General features: G+C 43.8%; 1 protein-coding gene across 6 annotated transcripts in view; it reads right to left on the bottom strand.

Annotated features, from left to right (window-relative positions):
• The window catches only part of MAP4K3 (mitogen-activated protein kinase kinase kinase kinase 3), a 150,720-nt gene that overhangs the window by 102,440 nt on the left and 21,295 nt on the right, over positions 1 to 26,985 (bottom strand). For 4 of the 6 annotated variants that reach the window (XM_073339816.1, XM_073339812.1, XM_073339813.2 and 1 more), the window contains exons 3-5: positions 21,608 to 21,698; positions 12,289 to 12,353; positions 8,623 to 8,678 (exon numbers count right to left, since the gene is read on the bottom strand). In XM_073339816.1, coding sequence (XP_073195917.1) covers positions 8,623 to 8,678; positions 12,289 to 12,353; positions 21,608 to 21,698 — 212 coding nt within the window. Of the gene's footprint in view, positions 1 to 7,854; positions 7,901 to 8,622; positions 8,679 to 12,288; positions 12,354 to 12,918; positions 12,943 to 21,607; positions 21,699 to 26,985 lie in introns of those variants that run through there. The other 2 variants (XM_073339815.1, XM_073339818.1) reach the window with 2 other exon arrangements.

Genomic DNA, 26,985 nt, shown 5'->3' with positions numbered 1-26,985 from the left:
GAGCGGCGGAGAACCAGCTGAGCAGCGGGGACAGCAGAGCAGCACACAGCAGGAGTTTGCCTGGGACTGGTAAGTATCCGAGTCTGTGTTTGTTTGCTTGCTGAGGAAGTATCCGAGCGTGTGTTTGCTGGGGGGGCAGTGTGAGAGCCGGAGTGAGTGTCTGATTGGCTGCTAGCCTGCAGGGGGCGGGCAGTAGGGTGTCTGTCTGTTTGCGACAGGGAAGCCTGGCTGTTTAAAAATAGCCAGAGCTTCGCGAACCAGCTGAGCGGCGGAGAACCAGCTGAGCAGCGGGGACAGCAGAGCAGCACACAGCAGGAGTTTGCCTGGGACTGGTAAGTATCCGAGTCTGTGTTTGTTTGCTTGCTGAGGAAGTATCCGAGCGTGTGTTTGCTGGGGGGGCAGTGTGAGAGCCGGAGTGAGTGTCTGATTGGCTGCTAGCCTGCAGGGGGCGGGCAGTAGGGTGTCTGTCTGTTTGCGACAGGGAAGCCTGGCTGTTTAAAAATAGCCAGAGCTTCGCGAACCAGCTGAGCGGCGGAGAACCAGCTGAGCAGCGGGGACAGCAGAGCAGCACACAGCAGGAGTTTGCCTGGGACTGGTAAGTATCCGAGTCTGTGTTTGTTTGCTTGCTGAGGAAGTATCCGAGCGTGTGTTTGCTGGGGGGGCAGTGTGAGAGCCGGAGTGAGTGTCTGATTGGCTGCTAGCCTGCAGGGGGCGGGCAGTAGGGTGTCTGTCTGTTTGCGACAGGGAAGCCTGGCTGTTTAAAAATAGCCAGAGCTTCGCGAACCAGCTGAGCGGCGGAGAACCAGCTGAGCAGCGGGGACAGCAGAGCAGCACACAGCAGGAGTTTGCCTGGGACTGGTAAGTATCCGAGTCTGTGTTTGTTTGCTTGCTGAGGAAGTATCCGAGCGTGTGTTTGCTGGGGGGGCAGTGTGAGAGCCGGAGTGAGTGTCTGATTGGCTGCTAGCCTGCAGGGGGCGGGCAGTAGGGTGTCTGTCTGTTTGCGACAGGGAAGCCTGGCTGTTTAAAAATAGCCAGAGCTTCGCGAACCAGCTGAGCGGCGGAGAACCAGCTGAGCAGCGGGGACAGCAGAGCAGCACACAGCAGGAGTTTGCCTGGGACTGGTAAGTATCCGAGTCTGTGTTTGTTTGCTTGCTGAGGAAGTATCCGAGCGTGTGTTTGCTGGGGGGGCAGTGTGAGAGCCGGAGTGAGTGTCTGATTGGCTGCTAGCCTGCAGGGGGCGGGCAGTAGGGTGTCTGTCTGTTTGCGACAGGGAAGCCTGGCTGTTTAAAAATAGCCAGAGCTTCGCGAACCAGCTGAGCGGCGGAGAACCAGCTGAGCAGCGGGGACAGCAGAGCAGCACACAGCAGGAGTTTGCCTGGGACTGGTAAGTATCCGAGTCTGTGTTTGTTTGCTTGCTGAGGAAGTATCCGAGCGTGTGTTTGCTGGGGGGGCAGTGTGAGAGCCGGAGTGAGTGTCTGATTGGCTGCTAGCCTGCAGGGGGCGGGCAGTAGGGTGTCTGTCTGTTTGCGACAGGGAAGCCTGGCTGTTTAAAAATAGCCAGAGCTTCGCGAACCAGCTGAGCGGCGGAGAACCAGCTGAGCAGCGGGGACAGCAGAGCAGCACACAGCAGGAGTTTGCCTGGGACTGGTAAGTATCCGAGTCTGTGTTTGTTTGCTTGCTGAGGAAGTATCCGAGCGTGTGTTTGCTGGGGGGGCAGTGTGAGAGCCGGAGTGAGTGTCTGATTGGCTGCTAGCCTGCAGGGGGCGGGCAGTAGGGTGTCTGTCTGTTTGCGACAGGGAAGCCTGGCTGTTTAAAAATAGCCAGAGCTTCGCGAACCAGCTGAGCGGCGGAGAACCAGCTGAGCAGCGGGGACAGCAGAGCAGCACACAGCAGGAGTTTGCCTGGGACTGGTAAGTATCCGAGTCTGTGTTTGTTTGCTTGCTGAGGAAGTATCCGAGCGTGTGTTTGCTGGGGGGGCAGTGTGAGAGCCGGAGTGAGTGTCTGATTGGCTGCTAGCCTGCAGGGGGCGGGCAGTAGGGTGTCTGTCTGTTTGCGACAGGGAAGCCTGGCTGTTTAAAAATAGCCAGAGCTTCGCGAACCAGCTGAGCGGCGGAGAACCAGCTGAGCAGCGGGGACAGCAGAGCAGCACACAGCAGGAGTTTGCCTGGGACTGGTAAGTATCCGAGTCTGTGTTTGTTTGCTTGCTGAGGAAGTATCCGAGCGTGTGTTTGCTGGGGGGGCAGTGTGAGAGCCGGAGTGAGTGTCTGATTGGCTGCTAGCCTGCAGGGGGCGGGCAGTAGGGTGTCTGTCTGTTTGCGACAGGGAAGCCTGGCTGTTTAAAAATAGCCAGAGCTTCGCGAACCAGCTGAGCGGCGGAGAACCAGCTGAGCAGCGGGGACAGCAGAGCAGCACACAGCAGGAGTTTGCCTGGGACTGGTAAGTATCCGAGTCTGTGTTTGTTTGCTTGCTGAGGAAGTATCCGAGCGTGTGTTTGCTGGGGGGGCAGTGTGAGAGCCGGAGTGAGTGTCTGATTGGCTGCTAGCCTGCAGGGGGCGGGCAGTAGGGTGTCTGTCTGTTTGCGACAGGGAAGCCTGGCTGTTTAAAAATAGCCAGAGCTTCCCGAACCAGCTGAGCGGCGGAGAACCAGCTGAGCAGCGGGGACAGCAGAGCAGCACACAGCAGGAGTTTGCCTGGGAGTTCGCCTGGAGGGAGCCCAGTGAGGCTTACGTCTTGCAAACCGCTCTGAGGAAGCTCATAGTAGGAAGGTGATATGGAAGGGGGGGGTTCAGCTGTTGTGACCTGCACTGGATGTGCCATGTTTGTCTTTCTTCCACAGGACAGAAGCGACTTTGTCTGTACAAAGTGCAAGCTGGTCTCCATATTGGAAGAGAAGATTGAAGGTCTGGAGCAACAGATAACAACCCTGCGTTGCATACGGGAAACTGAGGATTTCCTGGACGAAACTCAGGATAGGCTTCTAGGGGCACAAAGCTCTACAGATATAGAGCAGGTTGCACAGAGGAGCCAAGAGACCAGTGAAGAAGCTTGGCAACATGTGACCTCCAGAAGAGGTAAGCGGAATGTCCGGGTTCCAGTAACACAGACACAGGTAACTAACCGCTTTCATGTTCTCTCCACAGGTATCGTTGCGGAGAGTGGACCAGATGATATGTCTGGGGCGAGAAAGCAGAAGGAGACTCCGCTGGTTGGAAGGCATGAGATGCGCTGTCCTGAGGTTGGGGGTTCCACGACCACCACCCCCAAGAGGAGAAGGCGGGTGGTGGTGGTCGGGGACTCTCTCCTCCGGGGGACTGAGTCATCTATCTGCCGCCCTGACCGGGAAAACCGAGAAGTCTGCTGCTTGCCAGGGGCTAAGATTCGTGATGTGACGGAGAGACTGCCGAGACTCATCAAGCCCTTGGATCGCTACCCCTTCCTGCTTCTCCACGTGGGCACCAATGATACTGCCAAGAATGACCTTGAGCGGATCACTGCGGACTATGTGGCTCTAGGAAGAAGAATAAAGGAGTTGGAGGCGCAAGTGGTGTTCTCGTCCATCCTCCCCGTGGAAGGAAAAGGCCTAGGTAGGGAGCGTCGAATCGTGGAAGTCAACGAATGGCTACGCAGATGGTGTCGGAGAGAAGGCTTTGGTTTCTTTGACCATGGGATGGTGTTCCATGAAGGAGGAGTGCTGGGTAGAGACGGGCTCCATCTTACGAAGAGAGGGAAGAGCATCTTTGCCAGCAGGCTGGCTAACCTAGTGAGGAGGGCTTTAAACTAGGTTCACCGGGGGAAGGAGACCAAAGCCCTGAGGTAAGTGGGAAAGCGGGATACCGGGAGGAAGCACAGGCAGGAATGTCTGTGAGGGGAGGGCTCCTGCCTCATACTGGCAATGAGGGGCGATCAACAGGTTATCTCAAGTGCTTATATACAAATGCACAAAGCCTTGGAAACAAGCAGGGAGAACTGGAGGTCCTGGTGATGTCAAGGAACTATGACGTGATCGGAATAACAGAGACTTGGTGGGATAACTCATATGACTGGAGTACTGTCATGGATGGTTATAAACTGTTCAGGAAGGACAGGCAGGGCAGAAAAGGTGGGGGAGTAGCACTGTATGTAAGGGAGCAGTATGACTGCTCAGAGCTCCGGTACGAAACTGCAGAAAAACCTGAGTGTCTCTGGATTAAGTTTAGAAGTGTGTGCAACAAGAGTGATGTAGTGGTGGGAGTCTGCTATAGACCACCGGACCAGGGGGATGAGGTGGATGAGGCTTTCTTCCGGCAGCTCACGGAAGCTACTAGATCACATGCCCTGATTCTCATGGGTGACTTTAATTTTCCTGATATCTGCTGGGAGAGCAATACAGCGGTGCATAGACAATCCAGGAAGTTTTTGGAAAGCGTAGGGGACAATTTCCTGGCGCAAGTGCTAGAGGAGCCAACTAGGGGGGGTGCTTTTCTTGACCTGCTGCTCACAAACCGGGTAGAATTAGTGGGGGAAGCAAAAGTGGATGGGAATCTGGGAGGCAGTGACCATGAGTTGGTTGAGTTCAGGATCCTGACGCAGGGAACAAAGGTAAGCAGCAGGATACGGACCCTGGACTTCAGGAAAGCAGACTTCGACTCCCTCAGGGAACGGATGGCCAGGATCCCCTGGGGGACTAACTTGAAGGGGAAAGGAGTCCAGGAGAGCTGGCTGTATTTCAAGGAATCCCTGTTGAGGTTACAGGGACAAACCATCCCGATGAGTCGAAAGAATAGTAAATATGGCAGGCGACCAACTTGGCTTAATGGTGAAATCCTAGCGGATCTTAAACATAAAAAAGAAGCTTACAAGAAGTGGAAGGTTGGACATATGACCAGGGAAGAGTATAAAAATATTGCTCGGGCATGTAGGAATGTTATCAGGAGGGCCAAATCGCACCTGGAGCTGCAGCTAGCCAGAGATGTCAAGAGTAACAAGAAGGGTTTCTTCAGGTATGTTGGCAACAAGAAGAAAGCCAAGGAATGTGTGGGCCCCTTACTGAATGAGGGAGGCAACCTAGTGACAGAGGATGTGGAAAAAGCTAATGTATTCAATGCTTTTTTTGCCTCTGTTTTCACTAACAAGGTCAGCTCCCAGACTGCTGCGCTGGGCATCACAAAATGCGGAAGAGATGGCCAGCCCTCTGTGGAGATAGAGGCGGTTAGGGACTATTTAGAAAAGCTGGACGTGCACAAGTCCCTGGGGCCGGACGAGTTGCATCCGAGAGTGCTGAAGGAATTGGCGGCTGTGATTGCAGAGCCACTGGCCATTATCTTTGAAAACTCGTGGCGAACCGGGGAAGTCCCGGATGACTGGAAAAAGGCTAATGTAGTGCCAATCTTTAAAAAAGGGAAGAAGGAAGATCCTGGGAACTACAGGCCAGTCAGCCTCACCTCAGTCCCTGGAAAAATCATGGAGCAGGTCCTCAAAGAATCAATCCTGAAGCACTTGCATGAGAGGAAAGTGATCAGGAACAGCCAGCATGGATTCACCAAGGGAAGGTCATGCCTGACTAATCTAATCGCCTTTTATGATGAGATTACTGGTTCTGTGGATGAAGGGAAAGCAGTGGATGTATTGTTTCTTGACTTTAGCAAAGCTTTTGACACGGTCTCCCATAGTATTCTTGTCAGCAAGTTAAGGAAGTATGGGCTGGATGAATGCACTATAAGGTGGGTAGAAAGCTGGCTAAATTGTCGGGCTCAACGGGTAGTGATCAATGGCTCCATGTCTAGTTGGCAGCCGGTATCAAGTGGAGTGCCCCAAGGGTCGGTCCTGGGGCCGGTTTTATTCAATATCTTCATAAATGATCTGGAAGATGGTGTGGATTGCACTCTCAGCAAATTTGCGGATGATACTAAACTGGGAGGAGTGGTAGATACGCTGGAGGGGAGGGATAGGATACAGAAGGACCTAGACCAATTGGAAGATTGGGCCAAAAGGAATCTGATGAGGTTCAATAAGGATAAGTGCAGGGTCCTGCACTTAGGACGGAAGAACCCAATGCACAGCTACAGACTAGGGACCGAATGGCTAGGCAGCAGTTCTGCAGAAAAGGACCTAGGGGTGACAGTGGACGAGAAGCTGGATATGAGTCAGCAGTGTGCCCTTGTTGCCAAGAAGGCCAATGGCATTTTGGGATGTATAAGTAGGGGCATAGCGAGCAGATCGAGGGACGTGATCGTTCCCCTCTATTCGACATTGGTGAGGCCTCATCTGGAGTACTGTGTCCAGTTTTGGGCCCCACACTTCAAGAAGGATGTGGATAAATTGGAGAGAGTCCAGCGAAGGGCAACAAAAATGATTAGGGGACTGGAACACATGAGTTATCAGGAGAGGCTGAGGGAGCTGGGATTGTTTAGCCTGCAGAAGAGAAGAATGAGGGGGGATTTGATAGCTGCTTTCAACTACCTGAAAGGGGGTTCCAAAGAGGATGGCTCTAGACTGTTCTCAATGGTAGCAGATGACAGAACGAGGAGTAATGGTCTCAAGTTGCAGTGGGGGAGGTTTAGATTGGATATTAGGAAAAACTTTTTCACTAAGAGGGTGGTGAAACACTGGAATGCGTTACCTAGGGAGGTGGTAGAATCTCCTTCCTTAGAGGTTTTTAAGGTCAGGCTTGACAAAGCCCTGGCTGGGATGATTTAACTGGGAATTGGTCCTGCTTTGAGCAGGGGGTTGGACTAGATGACCTTCTGGGGTCCCTTCCAACCCTGATATTCTATGATTCTATGACTTCCTGAGGAAACTACAATCCATCGGTGATCTTCCTGATAACACCATCCTGCCCACTATGGATGTAGAAGCCCTCTACACCAACATTCCACACAAAGATGGACTACAAGCCGTCAAGAACACTATCCCCGATAATGTCACAGCTAACCTGGTGGCTGAACTTTGTGACTTTGTCCTTACCCATAACTATTTTACATTTGGGGACAATGTATACCTTCAGATCAGCGGCACTGCTATGGGTACCCGCATGGCCCCACAGTATGCCAACATTTTTATGGTTGACTTAGAACAACGCTTCCTCAGCTCTCGTCCCCTAACACCCCTACTCTACTTGCGCTATATTGATGACATCTTCATCATCTGGACCCATGGAAAAGAAGCCCTTGAGGAATTCCACCATGATTTCAACAATTTCCATCCCACCATCAACCTCAGCCTGGTCCAGTCCACACAAGAGATCCACTTCCTGGACACTACAGTGCTAATAAACAATGGTCACATAAACACCACCCTATACCGGAAACCTACTGACCGCTATTCCTACCTACATGCCTCCACCTTTCACCCCGACCACACCACACGATCCATCGTCTACAGCCAAGCTCTGCAATACAACCGCATTTGCTCCAACCCCTCAGACAGAGACAAACACCTACAAGAGCTCTATCAAGCATTCTTACAACTACAATACCCACCTGCGGAAGTGAAGAAACAGACTGATAGAGCCAGAAGAGTTCCCAGAAGTCACCTACTACAGGACAGGCCTAACAAAGAAAATAACAGAACGCCACTAGCCGTCACCTTCAGCCCCCAACTAAAACCCCTCCAACGCATTATTAAGGATCTACAACCTATCCTGAAGGATGACCCAACACTCTCACAAATCTTGGGAGACAGGCCAGTCCTTGCCTACAGACAGCCCCCCAACCTGAAGCAAATACTCACCAGCAACCACATACCACACAACAGAACCACTAACCCAGGAACCTATCCTTGCAACAAAGCCCGTTGCCAACTGTGCCCACATATCTATTCAGGAGACACCATCACAGGGCCTAATCACATCAGCCACACTATCAGAGGCTCGTTCACCTGCACATCCACCAATGTGATATATGCCATCATGTGCCAGCAATGCCCCTCTGCCATGTTCATTGGTCAAACTGGACAGTCTCTATGTAAAAGAATAAATGGACACAAATCAGATGTCAAGAATTATAACATTCATAAACCAGTCGGAAAACACTTCAATCTCTCTGGTCACGCAATCACAGACATGAAAGTTGCAATTCTTCAACAAAAAAACTTCAAATCCAGACTCCAGCGAGAAACTGTTGAATTGGAATTCATTTGCAAATTGGATACAATTAACTTAGGCTTGAATAGAGACTGGGAGTGGCTAAGTCATTATGCAAGGTAACCTATTTCCCCTTGTTTTTTCCTAAACCCCTCCCTCCCCCCGATGTTCTTGTTAAACCCTGGATTTGTGCTGGAAATGGCCCACCTTGATTATCATACACATTATAAGGAGAGTGGTCACTTTAGATAAGCTATTGCCAGCAGGAGAGTGGGGTGGGGGAAGGTATTTTTTCATGCTTTGTGTGTATAAAAGAAGATCTTCTACACTTTCCACAGTATGCATCCGATGAAGTGAGCTGTAGCTCACGAAAGCTTATGCTCAAATAAATTGGTTAGTCTCTAAGGTGCCACAAGTACTCCTTTTCTTTTTGCGAATACAGACTAACACGGCTGTTACTCTGAAACTTGGTATTAACATGACTCTTCCAGATGATCAGATGTTTTTAGTCCTTTTATTTTTCCCAGAAGATTAAATTATGTACAAATTAGAATGTTCGCTACCTGTAGTGTTTCTCTGCTAACATAGGCAATCTGCTGTTCTGAAAGTGGTCCAGTCACTGCAAGAAAGAAAATATACTTTTTAATTTTTTTTTTTAAACACAAAAATTGTTTAATTTTTTCCTGGTGTTGTGATTCGCACAAGTTCAGCAGACACACACAGAAGCACTAGTCTATGTTCTGTGGCTCCAGTTGTACCATTTTTACCCTGAAACTAAATGATTCTAAAAAAGAATAGCAACCCTCCTCACAAACTTTTCGAATTTGACGAAGTAAACAGAAGAAATATAGATGGAGGCTGGGATTTCTCAAAGGAGATTAAGAGAGTTAGGTGCTCACGTCCCACTGAAATCTATTAGAAGCTGGGTGCTTAACTTGCTTAGGCTCCTTTGAAACTCCCAATCTTCACACAAAACACACCACCTTGCAATATGAAACTTGAGAACAAATCTAAATCGGTCTTCCCTTTCCTGAGGATCTTCAAATAAAATAGGACTTACATTTTGGAAGCATGGAGTTCTGGAATCAGGTAAATCTGGATAACTAAATGACACGAATGCATGGATATTTTGAGAAATATAATTACCAGGGAACTAGAGTATACGGAAATCCTTTGGTGTTACCTCTTAGGGTACACCTACATTGCAACAGAAAAACAGCGACGCCAAGTCTCAGAGCAGAGGTCAACAGACTTGGGCTCACAGGGTTCAAGCTGCCAGGCTACAAATTTTAGTGTAGATGTTTGGGTTTGGGCTGGAGCTTGGGCTCTGATATCCATCCCCACAGGCTTACAGGTCTAGAGACAGTTGACCCAGGCCAGACGTGGCCGTGCCACACGTCTTTTATGAAAGCGTAGCCATACCCAGCAGGGCGCAGTCTAAGGGGCTGTTTAATTGCAGTGTAAATGTTTGGGTGTGGGTGGGAGCCCAGCCTCAGACCGCACAAGCGGGTAGAGTCCCAGAGTCCAGGCTCCAGCCCAAGCCCAAACGTCTACACTGCAGCTGAACAGTTCCTTAGCTCGAGTCCCATGGGCCCAAGTCAGCGGACATGAGTCAGCAGTGGGTGTTTAATTGTAGTGTAGACATAGCCTAAGGATTTAATTGTTGAGGCCTGAGGTCTGATTGGACTGAGACATGGCTTGGAAATTAGTTAAACGAGTACAGAGTCTTCCACTCTAAATAGCAGGGTTGAAGCCAAAATCAGTAGTTACAGGAAAGCATTACTACAGGACATCTGTTCAACCCACTTATGTGAAATAAGCTCATTTCCTAGTGAGCAGGTCTTCCACATCACAAAAATTATCACAGTTGACGCTCTTATCAATGTTAGCAGAAATGCCAAGGACAGAGTTGGCCACTCAGATAACTTCTTGGGTCATTATAATGATCAGAGCATGTAAAATGATCCTTCAGTTTGATTACTGTTATGAGATAAACCTGAAGGTATGTATGCTGTTTTACTTTTCCAGTGCAGAAGATGATACTACTGGCTGGGAAGTTGTGGGATAAATATGAAATTAAAGAATTAGAGTTAGCTTAAGTTTGATTAGTATCTGTGTGTTGTAAAGAAAGGCCTTGACTAGCAAGTAGAAGACAGGCCTTGAAAATAATGAGTTATAAGGCCAGAAGGAATGCAGTAGGGAGGATGCCAGGTTCAAAGATTAACTAACGAGATAAGGGAAATTTTTCTAAAAAGAAGGCTTCTGACTGACAGGGGTGACTGCAGATGGTTTTAAATAAGACAAAAAGAATCTGTCTTAAAGGGATCCAGCATAAACCATCCCAGCCCGCATACCAGTGTTAAACCCTATGTGAACCCAGGTGCAATGGAAAAACTGGTCAACAAGGAGGGGAAGAAAGGCCTTGGGAAGATAGGAGGTTGTAAGTCTTATCTGGATTAAGACTGAAAAATAAGGGTGGACTGTCTCTAACTGGATTTTAGCTGAAGACAGTAATTGGCAATGACACCACTTGTCTGTTAAAGGGTATAAAAAAGTAAACTCTTACAGGGTTCATTGCTAGAAACTGTCTGACCAAGTTGGAGCAGACCAATATAGGTCTATGCACCTCTCGGTGTAGCCTGTTTGTAAGTATCTTGATCAAGTACTTATCAATGTTCTATTACAGTTTGGATGTAGTAAATTGCTTATTATTTAGGCGTTGTAAGCATGTTTAGAGCAGTTACATAAATACCCATTTGACCTTTGGATTTAGTAAAGGAATTTATGGTTAAACTAGTGTCGTGGTAATAGCTGGCATAAATAATAATTCCAACAGAAGTCTTTGTAATTTAGATATTGGTGGCTTGAAGGTTCCTAGGGTGGATCTTTATCTGGAAAGATTGTTTCAGGGCTGCAATTAAATCCCCGTTTGCTACCTCGAATATTGTCCCTTTCATGCAGGTCCCAGTGCCAGAGTGATAAAATCCTTGTTCTTATATTTCCATTATCCTAACATTTTTCAAAGCCTTTTCTAACATAAATATGTATTTCTATCAACTAATGTATTCTTGCCATTGTGTGATAGATAGGGCTGTAAGAAAATTACGGGCTGCAATTTTGTTGCAGAAACTACAACTTTTACCTTTTACAGTTATCACAAATTTCAGTGGTATTGTGACCCTGTGTGCCAGATTGCACCACTCACTTATATTTGCCCCAGCCTCCCCGCCATCATGCTTGCCTTTGAGAGCCAACCAGGACATGAGTCATCTCTTCTGTGCTGCTGCTCTACTTTGGAAGGTAGTGTTTATGCCTTGAACCACAGCTTTAACAAACTGTGGCCACAATTTTTGAACAAAAAAAAAAAAATCAACTTTTTTACAGCCTTAGCGATAGATTTAACTAATGTAATGCAAATAAAGCTAGCAATTAACATTCCACATTCAGCTAAGACCCTTTTTAACTGGGCTGTACTCTTGTCCAACAGTGCAACCTTTCACTTTTGCAACAATACATGATGTTTTCAGAGGATTGCTCATTTCACTGTTACCTTATCATTCGCCTCCCAACTCCTAAGTGTTTTGCCCAACTGTTGCATCTAATCTTAAACCATGTTTTGTAAACTGTTTGGATCAGGGATTATCTTTGTATTTTGCATCTTTACAGCACCCAGCATGAAGCCCTGATTCCTGTTTAGACCCTCTAAGCACTACTCTAATACAAATATCAATGTACATAACAATCTATCTATGCAAGCAACACCATTCATGATGATAGGTCCAATATACAAGCTATATACAGGTAATAATGTGTAATATAGTAAAGCCAAGCTCATACGAACTTGGAAGAAAAGTGGATATGCTAAAATTGCATGACTGGAAGCATGTTCATTTTATTTTTTACATTAGAAATATTGTAAAATTAAAGACAAACAAGGGAGCAGTATATCAAAACACACAAGTTATCTCTCTCTTACCAGCACAGTCCTTCTTTAAAAATATGTAGTTAATTTTGTTTGTTTTGGCAAACTGGTACTTTTCTAATATATAAACTGCTATTTGTCCTTAAACAAGTTAAAATTGTCATTAAATGGTTATAATATATCCTAAGACATAAGTAAACAATGTTCACCATTTAAAAACTTTCATTTTTAACCCTGTAAATACTGTAACTATACATTCGTCTAACAAGTTATATTTAGCTTTCACAGATGCGCAGTGATGGCTTACCATGATAAATGTCCTGTAGAGAACCACCTCCACAAAACTCCATGCAAATCCATAGCTTATCTCGCCTAAAAAGTAAAAGCATTCATTAGCCTTCCATATTTACAACTTGGACTATTACAGATAATTCAAAAGTCTTAAACATTAGGCAACAGAATATAACAAGCCTACATATTATGCAGGTACAAATGAAAACAGAAAGTATCTATGCTATATGATACTAAAAATATGCACTTAAAACAAACATCCAAGAACTTCATATTAATGCAATAAATTGGGGGAACAATAAGAATGAAGCATGTGTGCGCGTGCTTTAAAATGCCTAAGAATGGACTACCAAGGGAAATTTACTTCCTACTCAATGGCTAATTTGCTTTCTGTAGTAACAGTTGAGAGAATGCAAACACTGGGTTACTACCACTCCCTCAATCTGACTGGCAGGATAACGGCTTACCACAGCCCAAGGATTTTCCCTCTCTAAAAACCAGAAGAATGGAATGATCAACTAGTTCTCACAAAGGCTTGCTTTACAGAAGACACATTTGGAGAAAATTTGAATACTAAAACAGAGCTTCATTTTTTAAAAATTTTTTCCACTGATAATGTAATTTTTTAAAAATTTATAAAAATTACTTTTAGAAGTGTTGTGGAAGATACAGGTCTAATATGGTGCACTTCAGAAACATGTAACGTCCACCACAACACTATCAGAAATGAAAGATAAAAAGAATATGATCTTCAGTGAATGACAATTTAAAATGCAGAGAAATGCTCTTTTCTCTATCTATAAAACTGACTGAATCAAATGAACCTGAGGATAAAAAGAGGCTATAAAAATGTGATTCATCCTATCCTAAGAGCCATAACTGACTGAGTGGGTTCATCCCACACAGAGTACAAGAATTGTTTATAAGTGTGTTCAGTACACCAACTAGAATTAGTTCCTGAGTTGTTGCTAAACCAGTGCCAGCTCTAGTTAAGGCCGTAGGCTTTAGCTAAGAACTGACAAACTCACAGTGGAAACCAAAGGAGCTCACCTGTATGTTAATTTTGTTCAAAATAGATATTATTCTTATAATAATGTATTTAATGTTTAGACTCTATGAAATGCTTGTAAATTGCTACATGCATTAATCTCACTTGTAATGTCTGTATTCCATGCTATAAAGAAATATGCAAGTTTTGCTTTAAAACTTTGAAAATGTTTGCTCTGAACTTGTGAACCCAAGCACGGGATCAAGGACCTCTCCTCCCCCTGCCCATTAAGGAGGTCTATCAAGATTAAACAGGCCATTCATAGATTCATAGATTCATAGATATTTAGGTCAGAAGGGACCATTATGATCATCTAGTCTGACCTCCTGCACAACGCAGGCCACAGAATTTCACCCACCACTCCTAAAAAAGACCTCACACCTATATCTGTGCTATTGAAGTCCTCAAATTGTAGTTTGAAGACCTCAAGGAGCAGAGAATCCTCCAGCAAGTGACCCGTGCCCCATGCTACAGAGGAAGGCGAAAAACCTCCAGGGCCTTCCAATCTGCCCTGGAGGAAAATTCCTTCCCGACCCCAAATATGGCGATCAGCTAAACCCTGAGCATATGGGCAAGATTCATCAGCCAGATACTACAGAAAATTCTTTCCCGGGTAACTTGGATCTTACCCCATCTAAAAACCCATCACAGGCCATTGGGCCTATTTACCATGAATATTTAATTACCAAAACCATGTTATCCCATCATACCATCTCCTCCATAAACTTATCGAGTTTAATCTTAAAGCAAGATAGATCTTTTGCCCCCACTACTTCCCTCGGAAGGCTATTCCAAAACTTCACTCCTCTGATGGTTAGAAACCTTCGTCTAATTTCTAATCTAAATTTCCTAGTGGCCAGTTTATATCCATTTGTTCTTGTGTCCACATTGGTATTGAGTTTAAATAATTCCTCTCCCTCTCTGGTATTTATCCCTCTGATATATTTATAGAGAGCAATCATATCTCCCCTCAACCTTCTTTTAGTTAGGCTAAACAAGCCAAGCTCCTTGAGTCTCCTTTCATAAGACAAGTTTTCCATTCCTCGGATCATCCTAGTAGCCCTTCTCTGTACCTGTTCCAGTTTGAATTCATCCTTCTTAAACATGGGAGACCAGAACTGCACACAGTATTCCAGGTGAGGTCTCACCAGTGCCTTATATAACGGTACTAAAACCTCCTTATCCCTACTGGAAATACCTCTCCTGATGCATCCCAAGACGACATTAGCTTTTTTCACAGCCATATCACATTGGCAGCTCATAGTCAACCTATGATCAACCAATACTCCAAGGTCCTTTTCCTCCTCCGTTACTTCTAGTTGATGCGTCCCTAGCTTATAACTAAAATTCTTGTTATTAATCCCTAAATGCATGACCTTACACTTCTCACTATTAAATTTCATCCTATTCCTATTACTCCAGTTTACAAGGTCATCCAGATCCTCCTGTAGGGTATCCCTGTCCTTCTCTAAATTAGCAATACCTCCCAGCTTTGTATCATCTGCAAACTTTATTAGCACACTCCCACTTTTTGTGCCCAGGTCAGTAATAAAAAGATTAAATAAGATTGGTCCCAAAACTGATCCTTGAGGAACTCCACTGGTAACCTCCCTCCAACTTGACAGTTCACCTTTCAGTAGGACCCGTTGTAGTCTCCCCTTTAACCAATTCCCTATCCACCTTTCAATTTTCCTATTGATGCCCATCTTATCCAATTTAACTAATAATTCCCCATGTGGCACAGTATCAAACGCCTTACTAAAATCTAAATAAATTAGATCCACTGCGTTTCCTTTATCTAAAAAATCTGTTACTCTCTCAAAGAAGGAAATCAGGTTGGTTTGGCACGATCTACCTTTTGTAAAACCATGTTGTATTTTGTCCCATTTACCATTGACTTCAATGTCCTTAACTACCTTCTCCTTCAAAATTTTTTCCAAGACCTTGCATACTACAGATGTCAAACTAACAGGCCTATAATTACTTGGATCACTTTTTTTCCCTTTCTTAAAAATAGGAACTATGTTAGCAATTCTCCAATCATATGGTACAACCCCTGAATTTACAGATTCATTAAAAATTCTTGCTAATGGGCTTGCAATTTCTTGTGCCAATTCTTTTAATATTCTTGGATGAAGATTATCTGGGCCCCCCGATTTAGCCCCATTAAGCTGTTTGAGTTTCGCTTCTACCTCAGATATGGTGATGTCTACCTCCATATCCTCATTCCCATTTATCATGCTACCATTATCCCTAAGATCCTCTTTAGTCTTATTAAAGACTGAGGCAAAGTATTTGTTTAGATATTGGGCCATGCCTAGATTATCCTTGACCTCCACTCCATCCTCAGTTTTTAGCGGTCCCACTTCTTCTTTCTTTGTTTTTTTCCTATTTATATGACTATAGAACCTTTTACTATTGGTTTTAATTCCCTTTGCAAGGTCCAACTCTACTTGACTTTTAGCCTGTCTCACTTTATCCCTACATATTCTGACCTCAATAAGGTAGCTTTCCTTACTGATCCCTCCCTTCTTCCACTCCCTATATGCTTTCTGCTTTTTCTTAATTACCTCTCTAAGATGCTTGCTCATCCAGCTTGGTCTACAACTCCTGCCTATGAATTTTTTCCCCTTTCTTGGGATGCAGGCTTCCGATAGCTTCTGCAGCTTTAATTTAAAATAATCCCAGGCCTCCTCTACCTTTAAACCCATAAATTCTTCAGTCCAATCCACTTCCCTAACTAATTTCCTTAATTTTTGAAAGTCAGCCCTTTTGAAATCAAAAACCCTAGTTGCAGATTTATTTTTGTTAATCCTTCCATTCAGTTTGAACTGAATTAGCTCATGATCACTTGAGCTAAGAAACATGACAATACTAAGGATTGCTGAATGATCCAACAACACTTTAGAAATGCTATGTGCAATGGAGCTCCTCCCACAGACCAGAAGGCCAAATGTAAAAGATTAAACAGGGTTACAAGGAAATTTGTCATCTCTTCGCTGTTTGCACTCTCACAGGACCAGAGACAATAAACTAAAGCAGAGATCCCCAGGGGTTACCCCTGGGTCCTCCCTGAAAGACATTTTGACTTGACTGATTACTACATCTCTGTCATCTTTACGAATTATACACGGTAACTCATTTGTGTATATATGCTTGGTTGCTTTAACCTATAAATAACTAATTTCTTTTTCCTCATTAATAAACCTTTAGATAGTTTATTACAGGATTGGCTACCAGTGTTCTTTGGTGTAAGATCTAGGGTACCAACTGATCTGGGGTAAGTATTTGTCTCTTGTCAACCTGAATAGTGTGTGATTTTTGGTGTAATTGGCCATTTATCACTGAGTCCAGATTGCTTGGGTGACAAGATAGACAGGAGAGCCCACGGGGTCTGTCTGTGACTCCATGTTAAGATTAGTACAGTGATCCAGGAGTTCATACTTGTTACTGAGTTGGCGAAATCTAATTGTAGAACATACCATCAGTTTGGGGTGTCTGCACTGTTTTTGACAGTCTGCTCTGAGGTAGGCACTCATGGTCATGAGTCTCTCCAGTGTGACAGTTACATTTTCTAGATAGGTCTGTCTTAAATACTATAGCAGAGATTAATAAAATGACAAACATGAGGACAAGGAGAGAGGATAGACTTGTGACAACATACTAACTTTCAGTTTCCTGACTGAAAAAGTCAAGGATAAAACACTTCCAAAAATCAAATCAGAAGAAAATATTCAAACACTGAAATTGATCTTCTCCTTTCATTTTGGTGCTAAGCCTCTCTATTCCAACCTTCCCTTCCTACATCCTTTTCTAAGCCACCCTCAACCTCTAACAGTTTCTCTTGCCTTCTCCTGCACAGGACTCTCACCCTTTCTTTTGACAAATTACAAGATCGTCTGCCCACTCTACCTTCTCACAGGTAGTTTGTCTGGCAGCAGCTCCCAACAGCTAAATATATTCCCAGACAAAATGTTTTGTTAAAATGGAGTTAAAGGTTGAAAGTAAACCACAGTAATTTAAGGATTAAAAATCAGCCTTACAAGAATGCTGTAATTTTTTTTTTTAAAGGCCCACAAGCAACAGAAACCCAAATTCATAGTTAAGGTTTTTATATTTATTTATTTGGAAGTATGGACAACATTCACAGTTAAAACACCCCAACAATCTTAACTCTGTCTTTAGGGTGATGCTTGTCTTCTTTGGCCCTTTCATACCTAAGAACATAAAGAACGGCCATACTGGGTCAGACCAATGGTCCATCTAGCCCAGTACCCTGTCTTCTGACAGCACCCAATGCCAGGTGCTTCAGAGGGAATGAACAGAACAGTTAATCGTCAAGTGATCCACCCCCTGCCATCCATTTCCAGCTTCTGGCAAACAGAGGCTAGGGACACTTCAGAGTATGGTTTTGCATCCCTGTCCATCCTGGCTAATTGATGGACCTATCCTCCATGACCTTATCTAGTTCTTTTTTGAATCTTGTTATAGTCTTGGCCTTCACAACATCTTCTGGCAAAGAGTTCCACAGGTTGCCTGTGCACTGTGTGAAAAAAAATGCTACCTTTTGTTAGTTTTAACCCACTGCCTATACCTAGGATATGATGATGAAACCCTCATCCATCAGATCAAGAGTTTGCAGGGTCAGGCTCCTACATATACTCTCTTTAGGGAGAGTGAGGCAGTGTACAGAACATTCATGAGGGACACATAAAATCCTCAAAATTAAATAAAAAATAGTAATGCAATGTTGTAGCCACACTGCTCCCAGGATATTAGAAGCACAAGGTGGGTGAAGTAATATCTTTGACTGCACCAATCAAAGATATTAGCTCACCCACCTTGTCTCTCTTTAATAAGATAGTAATGCCATTTTATTGTTAAGCTTTAAAGTCTGTTTCTAGCCATGCAGGGGCAGGAGATAACAGACTTTAAACTCATGACCATTTTAGATACCAAAAAAAATTTTTTAAATCTGCCATTAGTGAGAGAGTAAAGTTTGTCTATATTGGACAGCAGGCAGCATATACACATGCTGTTGTAATATACACACATCAAAATTGAATTAAGCAAACATTTAGAAACAACTATATTAAAGTACCGACACGATTTTCTATCCAGTTTTATAAATGTACAACATCATTTCTAGCATGGCCTTTTCATTACAACTAACAAATAGGCATTCCTTTACCTGCATCATAATCAACCCCTTTTTATAACTGTATTTGTAATTTCAAAAGTTTGCCCTGACCATTTATGTTTTGGAAAACTTACATATACAAAAACAGCATAAGAAAAAAGTTACACTTCAAAAGTCTTGTTTAGAGAAAAAAACCAACGATGCGGCCACCCCCGCATAGGTGGTTAAAAACGTTAATATGAACGTAAGAGGCCAATTATCGCATCTGGAGGGAGGGCCAGGTCCAATTAAAGGGCCAGGTCTTAGCTGGAGTAGGAGCTGGTCAGTTTCTATGGGCTTGTCTACCCTTCAAATGCTGCAGTGAAGCCGCTGCACCTGCGCCCCAGTAGTGAAGACACTAGCTACGCCGACAGGAGGGCTTCTCCTGCCAATGTAGGTCATCCGTTCCTGAGAGGCAGTAGCTGCTAGGTCAATGGGAGAATTTTAGAGTCGATCTAGCACTGTCTACATTGGAGGTTAGGTCGGTTTAACTGCGTCGCTCAGTAGTGTGGATTTTTCACACCCCTGAGCAATGTAGTTATACTGACCTTATTTCCTAGTGCAGACCAGGCCTATAAAGAGAGGAATTCCAAATGAGAAGGACGCTGGGTCTCTCTCAATCTCTGGGCAGTAAAGAGGAGAGGAGGGCGTTTATACCCTGATGGGAGACAGCAGCAGAAATGAGACTCCTGAACCAGGCCCCAGAAAAGGCCATCTGACAGGCAGATGGCCTTTTAAGGGGGTGGGAGGGGGGGAGGCAACACACTGGAGTGGAGGATCCAGATTGGGGCAAGACTCCAAGGAGGTAACCCCTGACAGCCTTCTGCAGAACAGACAGCTGGGGAGGCCTCAGGATGGATTAAATGATCAAGCACAGGCAAGAGGCAGAAACTTCTTTTGGTGCAACTTGTTGTGCTTTAGACTGCAGTGAAAAGACTGCAAAGCGAAGTCCTGGGGCCACTACTCTGGCAGAAGAGCGGAATGGAAGGGGAGCACACCATATTGCTGACCAGTGCCAAGAGGGACACTGTCACCCTGGAAGGGAAGGGATATTACAGTGGCTTAGCTGGAGAGCCAAGTCATAAGAGCAGGCACATAACTGCAGGGCTGGGGCAGGTGTCTGTAGGGGATACTAGCTGATGAATGAGTTGCTTCGCCATGTCCAGCCACAAAGAGGCGTGCCTGCGGTCTACGCGCGTTTCCATAACTGAAGATTAAAGTACTGCATTCAAATGCAGGCCTGAATCAATTTAAGAGGAGAGAGGACCATAAACCAGAGCTGGCTGGAAAATAAAAATTCTGTTTTGTGATGCATTTTAAAGTTTCAACATTTGTTTTTGTTTTGCATCAGAACAAAAAACAGATCTTTCAAAAAAGAATTGTGGAAAACCCGTTAGAGAGGGAGAGAGGCAGACAGACACACACACACCTCAGAATAGCCAGCAGCCCAGTGCATTCATCTGTAATGTGGGAGACAGGTTCAAGTTCCTGCCCTGCCCAATTAGGAACAGGGACTTGAATCCGTCTCCCTTGGCCCAGCTGAGTGCCCAGCCACCCTGGTTATAGTCACACCCTCTCTCACGGTCTCCTGTTGGAGCTATTTCACTTTGTATACATAATCAAACACTCACTGGGCCTCATTAATCTCTCACTCAAGAAACTATTCAAAAGAAACAAAAGCAGGGGAAGATGAGACACCTATTGAGTATGTTGAGCAATATATGCTGGCTAGTGCCTACATCATATTAATATGTATTACCCACACTCTATATATTAATACGCATTAAGCATCAATAGCAATAAGCACAAATATTATAGCAGTTACATAGCCTCCGTTTACCTATATCTTTATTATAACCCTATTCACTTATGCTAAGTATCCCATAACACCTTGCATTAGCAGAAGCAAACTTTGGCTTAAGTAGATAGGAAAGCTGTCAGGACCAGGACATATGATTATTTTACTACAGCAAGAGGTAGGGAGTTATTCTCACAGGCCAATGCTAGTATCCAAAACAAAGATAAGGGAAGGAACAGAGCATTAATTTCAGGAATTCATATAATCTGATGGGTTGGATTTTAATGACATGTAAAGAGATGTGTAATTTATAAAATCATCTCATAAATACTAACAGCTGAGATGTGTAACTTTGGGAGCACACCTGCATATGGTGAACGTAACAATGCCGCATGATGCAGCTTTCTGGAGACTGGTATCATATTGAACTTTTTCCCTATACTAGATTATTAATGGCTTGTAATAATAATCCTGACTGCTACAGGCTGGTCACCTGAATATACTTCATAATGAACCAAAGTGTGGTCAAGCAACTGACTACAATTTATTAACAAGTGACAGCGTCAAGACCTCCTAATATGCTAAAAACTGTGCTATCAAAGGACAGGATGAAAATAAAATACAGAACTGAAATACGCATCACCTTCAGATTTCAAAGGGAATCCCAAACCACAACATTAGTGGCCTTCAGAAATGTTAAGAGTTTCAGTTTTCCTATGTACCACAATATAACGTCCTTGATTAATACTTATTTTAGAACTACTGTTCCAAATGCAAGAGAGTCACCTCCTCCTCAGTTTTTCCTCATAATTTCCAATCGTCAAATAGCCAAGGTTTTTTTTTGGTGCAAAGTCTAGTTTACTCCATGAAAACATCACTTGCAGATGTAACTTGATGCAAACTAAAAGATATATGTTAAAGACGGCTACTATAATAAGAGAAAAATCTATTCTAGCAAAACCTAATTAAAGACACTTGTGTGCACACAGTTCTCTTTACATTTGGCATATTCGCCCTGCTGAGTTCATTCAGTGCTGTCCCAATACAGAGTTTGTGAAATCTCAATTCATGACCAAGGATGTGATTAAATGTCACCTACACTGAACTGTGATGTCCCTGAAGGATCCAGTCAGTAGAAACAGCCTGTTTATAGAGAAATAGCTTAGCAATTAGTACTGTTGGTAAAGGAAATACAGAAAATATGGCAGTGTAACAGTGGTTAATAAATTATGTTTTGCTGCGGATCATTCCTCTTCGGAGAGGCAATGCTACAGCATTTTTGAAATGAGCAAAAGAAACAAAAATTGTACCTGAGATAGCTGCCAAAATAAGCAACAATGTTTGGATGCTTACAGTCTTTCATCATAACGATTTCCTGCTGCACAACAGCAAAATCTTCCCCTGAAGAAGAAAACAATTGATATTTTTGTCGTATTTAAATATCCATCCCTCGGAGTTTGGCGTTCAACGTTTTTTTTTTAAACTGAAGAGCTCGGGTCATTATCAGATTTGTAATTAACTTCATTTTATATTCATGTACATTTCTAGAATACAGAACTTTGTACAGCAACACAAGTTCTAAAAGACTAAGGGAATAACAGGTAACTATATTCTTAAAATCAGAGGACTCCTATGTCAGGATGGAGCCCTAGTCCACTACTTGACACCACTTAGAGGACAGTAGCCACAGCTCTTCTCAACCCCTTTTTAAATTCAATTACTCTTTATTTAAAGGGTAGAAAATGATTTTTAAAAAAATCATTTACTCTTACACCTGTGTAGATTCTCTTGTGGGAAGCTCTGCTAGTAGAGACCAAGCAAGCTTACATTATATACGAAGGTTAAAAGTTGGTAATAATAATTTTGTATGTTAATAACAATGTTCCCGTTTATAGCCAGTCCTAAAAGTGAACAGCTTCCTGGTTGTATGCTCAAGAGTCTCTGCTCTCCTTGGCAGGAATTGTTGTATATAAAAGTTCCTCACTTAATTCTTTTCCCTGGCACCTTGCTGTGTGGGTCTCCAGATGTACTATCAATAATCTATGTTCTTGAAATATGGCAAAACTTGTTACCTCTAACCAGCATCTAAATCCATCTTGGATTATCTTCCTACAGAGAAATCATGTCATAGCACTCTTCAATGACCTTGAAACAAACTTAATAAGCATACAACTATACAGAAAGTGCTAAGTTGTCTTTTCAGGCATTTCTCCAATGTTGTTGCTTTGCCATTTATCTGAGCCTTGCTATCTGGTGCCTAGGTTGGGCCAATGTTTCCATTACAGACTCCAATTACCAGGTTTACACAACTATAAAAACTTGGTCAAACTATAGGAATAAAGAATTCCAGTGTTTGTTTTTTGGGGGAGTTTGCAATGGGACAGGAATTAATTTAACCTTTTAAAAAGCTTTTTTTCCCCCAGATACTATTTTGCAAGCCAAAATTTCAAACATAGCTTTGAGCTGATTCTTAAGCTCATTCGGACAAATTAGTATCCATATGTATTTTGGAAAAGCTAGTTTTATAGGACTTATTTACTATCTATTAGAAAATACATTTTAAAGGAGTCCCCAGATTCTCCTTAGTCTAAAATAGCTTTAAGAACTTGGTAAAATAAAAATGTGTCTGACAGACTAGGACCTCCAACATTTATCTCTATGAAGAATTTTCTTCTTTAAAAAAAAAAAGAAAATATTTTTAAAAGAATGTAAAAAGAGACAGACTGAAAAAAAAAATGAAGAAAATTCAAAGGTATCCTGTTATGACCAGTTATGGCAGAAGTCTCTGGTCAATGCACTGTGTAAACCATAAGCCAGATTTTACAAAAGACCATTGTCCAGGAGTTGAGGACATACACTAAACTTATAGTGCTAGAGAACTTCCAATAGAGTTGACTAAATTATTCCTTGTGAAGATCAGATGTTGCAAATTTAGCCCTTTAAATTTCCAAATTGTTTGCAAACAATCATCATCAGACTTGTAAAACTGTTAATTTATTTTGTGTATTGAAAGCAAGTTTCAATCTACAGATTTCAGAGTAGCAGCCGTGTTAGTCTGTATTCGCAAAAAGAAAAGAAGTACTTGTGGCACCTTAGAGACTAACCAATTTATTTGAGCATAAGCTTTCGTGAGCTACAGCTCACTTCATCAGATGCAGGCTGCAAATTAACTGCTCAAATTCAGCTGTGTTATTCATAGTGTATAACTGATTACCTAAGTCACATGATACTGTTTCTGCTCCCAGACAGCATAAACAGCTAGAAATTATTCTCCTCCCCACAACCAGTCTGCAACTGGCAGACAGACTGTGATCCCTCTGAAATGTGGACCTTGCCCCCGTGAGCCAGGCTTTTGCTACTTGGGACAAAAAGCCACTCACTCAGAAGCCCTGGATAGCTGCTTCTATAAGGGAGGGAGGCCAGCTGGCACTTATCACAGCTATGCATCACTCTCCCTATCAGTTGCCAAAAACCCACATTGAAGTACAAACTGCTAGGCACAATTTAGGCCAGCATGACATAAAAGAAAATTAGAATTTTAATAGAGTCTCTCCATTTCAGGACCACCATACAACTTACATTAATCCAGAACACTGTCCTGAGGGTCAAGTTCATAGATAATGAAGGCAGACTGGAATTCACTCTCCCAGAAATAGTATATTTGAGTATAAGCTTGGCCATATTTAGAAAGAGTTGCAAGACATCTTTTCCACCTACTAAAAGCTGAAAAATCGGGTAATGTAACTATCTGCCCATGACTTTGTCTACTCTATAGCTCCAGGGGGAACATAGTGTTTCTATTCCTCTTACTCAGAAGATTAACCCAATATAAATCACATAAGGCCAACTACTGTGGTGGTGGTCCACTCTTTCTATTACTATGTAAGATATCCTGAGAATAGTTCCAGTTTCACAAACATGTCTTGTTTAGGGCTATCCTACTATTAAACTGATTTTTACTATTTAGGATAAGATGTGTATATGCAATACACATACACAAGACATATCCAGTTACAAATATAATCAGTTAAAATATTAAAAGATTTTCTCTTCTAACATGGACCTTAAAGTGAAACAGCACAACAGCTAAAAAATAATAAACTAAACGTACATCTTACAGTATTTGTTATGCTCAACAAGTCTAATCAGATGAGTCCTCAGCCCTAAAACACTTTATGATATGTAAATGAGATACACCTTGTAGAATCCAATTACATACACAATTAACACATAGCTCTATTATAGTGGGCCACCAGGTCTACTTTAGCTTTCTGTTAAAAAGCTGAACTTTTCTAAGTGCTCTAAAATCTGCATGGTTACTCAGACTGATTTGAAATCTGGTATGCCTCGTGAGCAGAGATCCTATCAATCTGTTTGCCATGGAAAAACACAAAAAAACATGGAATCTGCATTTTTACAGAGAACCTTTACTTTACATTTTGTGAAAAAAACAAAAACATTAACTAAATTTTACTGAAAGTGCCAGTGTCACTTATTCCAAAGGTTCTCAAACTGGGGAGCACACCCCCTTGGAGGGATGCACTATGTATTCAGGGGGGCGAGAGGGGGAAGGGTGCGTGAGAAGCTGCTGGTGGCGGCACTGCCTTCAGAGCTGGACACCTGACCAGCAGCCACCACTCTCTGGCCGCCCCGCTCTGAAGGCGGGGTGGAGAACGGCAGCTGCTGGCCGGGCACCCAGCTCTGAAGACAGTGCCACCACCAGCAAGCACAGAAGTAAGGGTGGCATGATATGGTATTATCACCCTTACTTCTCCACTGCTGCTGGCGGCGGCGCTGCCTTCAGAGCAGGGTGGCTGGAGAGCAATTCTATTAATTTTATTATCATGATTGATGGCACTGGCAGGCTTCGAACTTGTTTAAAAATTGTAAATATATCAACAAAACATTGTGGTCAACTGATAAATATATATATAAATATATATGGTATTAGTGGCTAGGGAAAGTAAAGTTCAGCATTTCATTTAAGCATGGTGAAACATGGATTTTTATGCTTTTTTATTGGAGAATTTTGGTTTTTTTTAATCATGGAAAACTAGGATCCCTCCTCATGAGGGCTCTCTGGCTAGGGTGAGAAACAAATTTGGGGTTATTTTAACCAAGGGGTTCCTGAGATACAGCTTTTAAACAGGGGGTGGAAAGCTTTCTTAAGGTTGACATTTTCCTGAATGTTTTTTTGGGGATCAAACCATAGCTTTGATCCTGGCACAGGGGTCTCAACTGCTTGAGAGTTAGCCCCAACTAGCTCTTGGCACCCACTATTCCTTTGGGGGAGCAAAATTCAGTAAAATATTCTCCAAAGAGTTTAGCACACAAACTTAGTGGATTACACGGAGCATAGAGGTCAGAAGAGCCAACAGGATTTGTAGTCCTTTAAGTTTTGTTACAGCTGGGTAGCTCAATGGGATAAGCAGTAGTCCTTTGAACCCCACCAGTGTCAGTTCAAAAGCCACCTGGGGAAGAAATCTGGAAAAAGTTTGTAGGCATCTTGTTCAAAGCTTTCAGGGGGAGGACAGAGTTTATTTTATGTAAGAGGAATTTAATCAAAGTTATTCGGGGGAGGGGGGGGAATCACATGTGAAAGGTTGGCTTGAACAGAACAGCAATTGGGGGTGAAGCAGTAGGAGTGAATAGGGACGAGGGGTTTGGGGCTATAGTGAAGGGATTATGGGAAAGGAACATGAAGGTAAATGGCAGGAGGACTGAGGGAAAATAGGGGCAGGGGCATTGTCAACCCCACATTCTCCCTTCCATTGCGTGGGCCAGCATTTGAAAGGCTAAGCCCCTCTTCACGACCTTCATGTATGCTGGAAACTGGGGGTCCCACCCCCCTGCGGTGATCTGATCCACACATACACCTTCCCCCATATGGGCTGTGATTTGTGGGGCTACCCCTCTGGGGGTGTCTCAGACCTTCCACCTTGTGTGCATGTGTACCAGGATCTGGGGGCCTCAGTCCATCTACGGGGGTCTGAGTCTCTCTCCCTAAACCCCACCAACATCAGCTTGGATCTGGGGGCTCTTGTCCCTCTAGGTGGTCTGAAAATATATTAGGTATATGAATGCTTGCTGGGAGGAGAGGGTGATTGGGGTGGGAGAGTGGGTGGGAATAGGGAAAAGTGTGTGGGGGGGGGGAAGACGCCTGCAGCAACAGATAGAGTATTACGGGGAGGAGGATAAATTTGGAATGGTCGTAGGGAAAGGAAGGGGTTGGACAAATGTAAGGGGTGGCAGAAGAACTGGGGGTTCTGAGTGTGGAGGCCCATCAGCCCTGAATTCTCCCCTTCCGGATGGGTGCTGGGATATGGGGAAGCCCTATGCCCTGCAAGGGTTTGAGCCCTGCTCCCTTCCCAATGTGTGTCCTGGGATCTGAGGGACCCTGCGCTTGGGGTGTCTGAGCCACTCTCCATGTCCCTCTGCATGAGCTGGGATCTGGGGGGCCCTATCCCTTTGCAGGGGTGTGAGATCCTCTTCTTGCCCCGTGAACTAAGGGGGGGCAGAATGTAATGCAAATTTAAACATCTGAAATCCATTGAAACGAACAATTAAGATACTTGTCACCAATGTGTGGAGGGTGATAAGGGGAGCTGGCAAGCCTCGAAGCAGAGGCAAGAAGCCCAGCTGGGGGTAGGTAGTGGGGGTGAGGGGCTCAGTTTAGTGCAGTTCAGGC

The sequence above is a fragment of the Lepidochelys kempii genome, chromosome 3 (assembly GCF_965140285.1).
Source record: "Lepidochelys kempii isolate rLepKem1 chromosome 3, rLepKem1.hap1, whole genome shotgun sequence".
In the NCBI taxonomy this organism is placed as follows: Eukaryota; Metazoa; Chordata; order Testudines; family Cheloniidae; genus Lepidochelys; species Lepidochelys kempii.
Note: the sequence above shows the minus strand (reverse complement) of the source record. Positions and strands in the feature narration are given on the sequence as shown.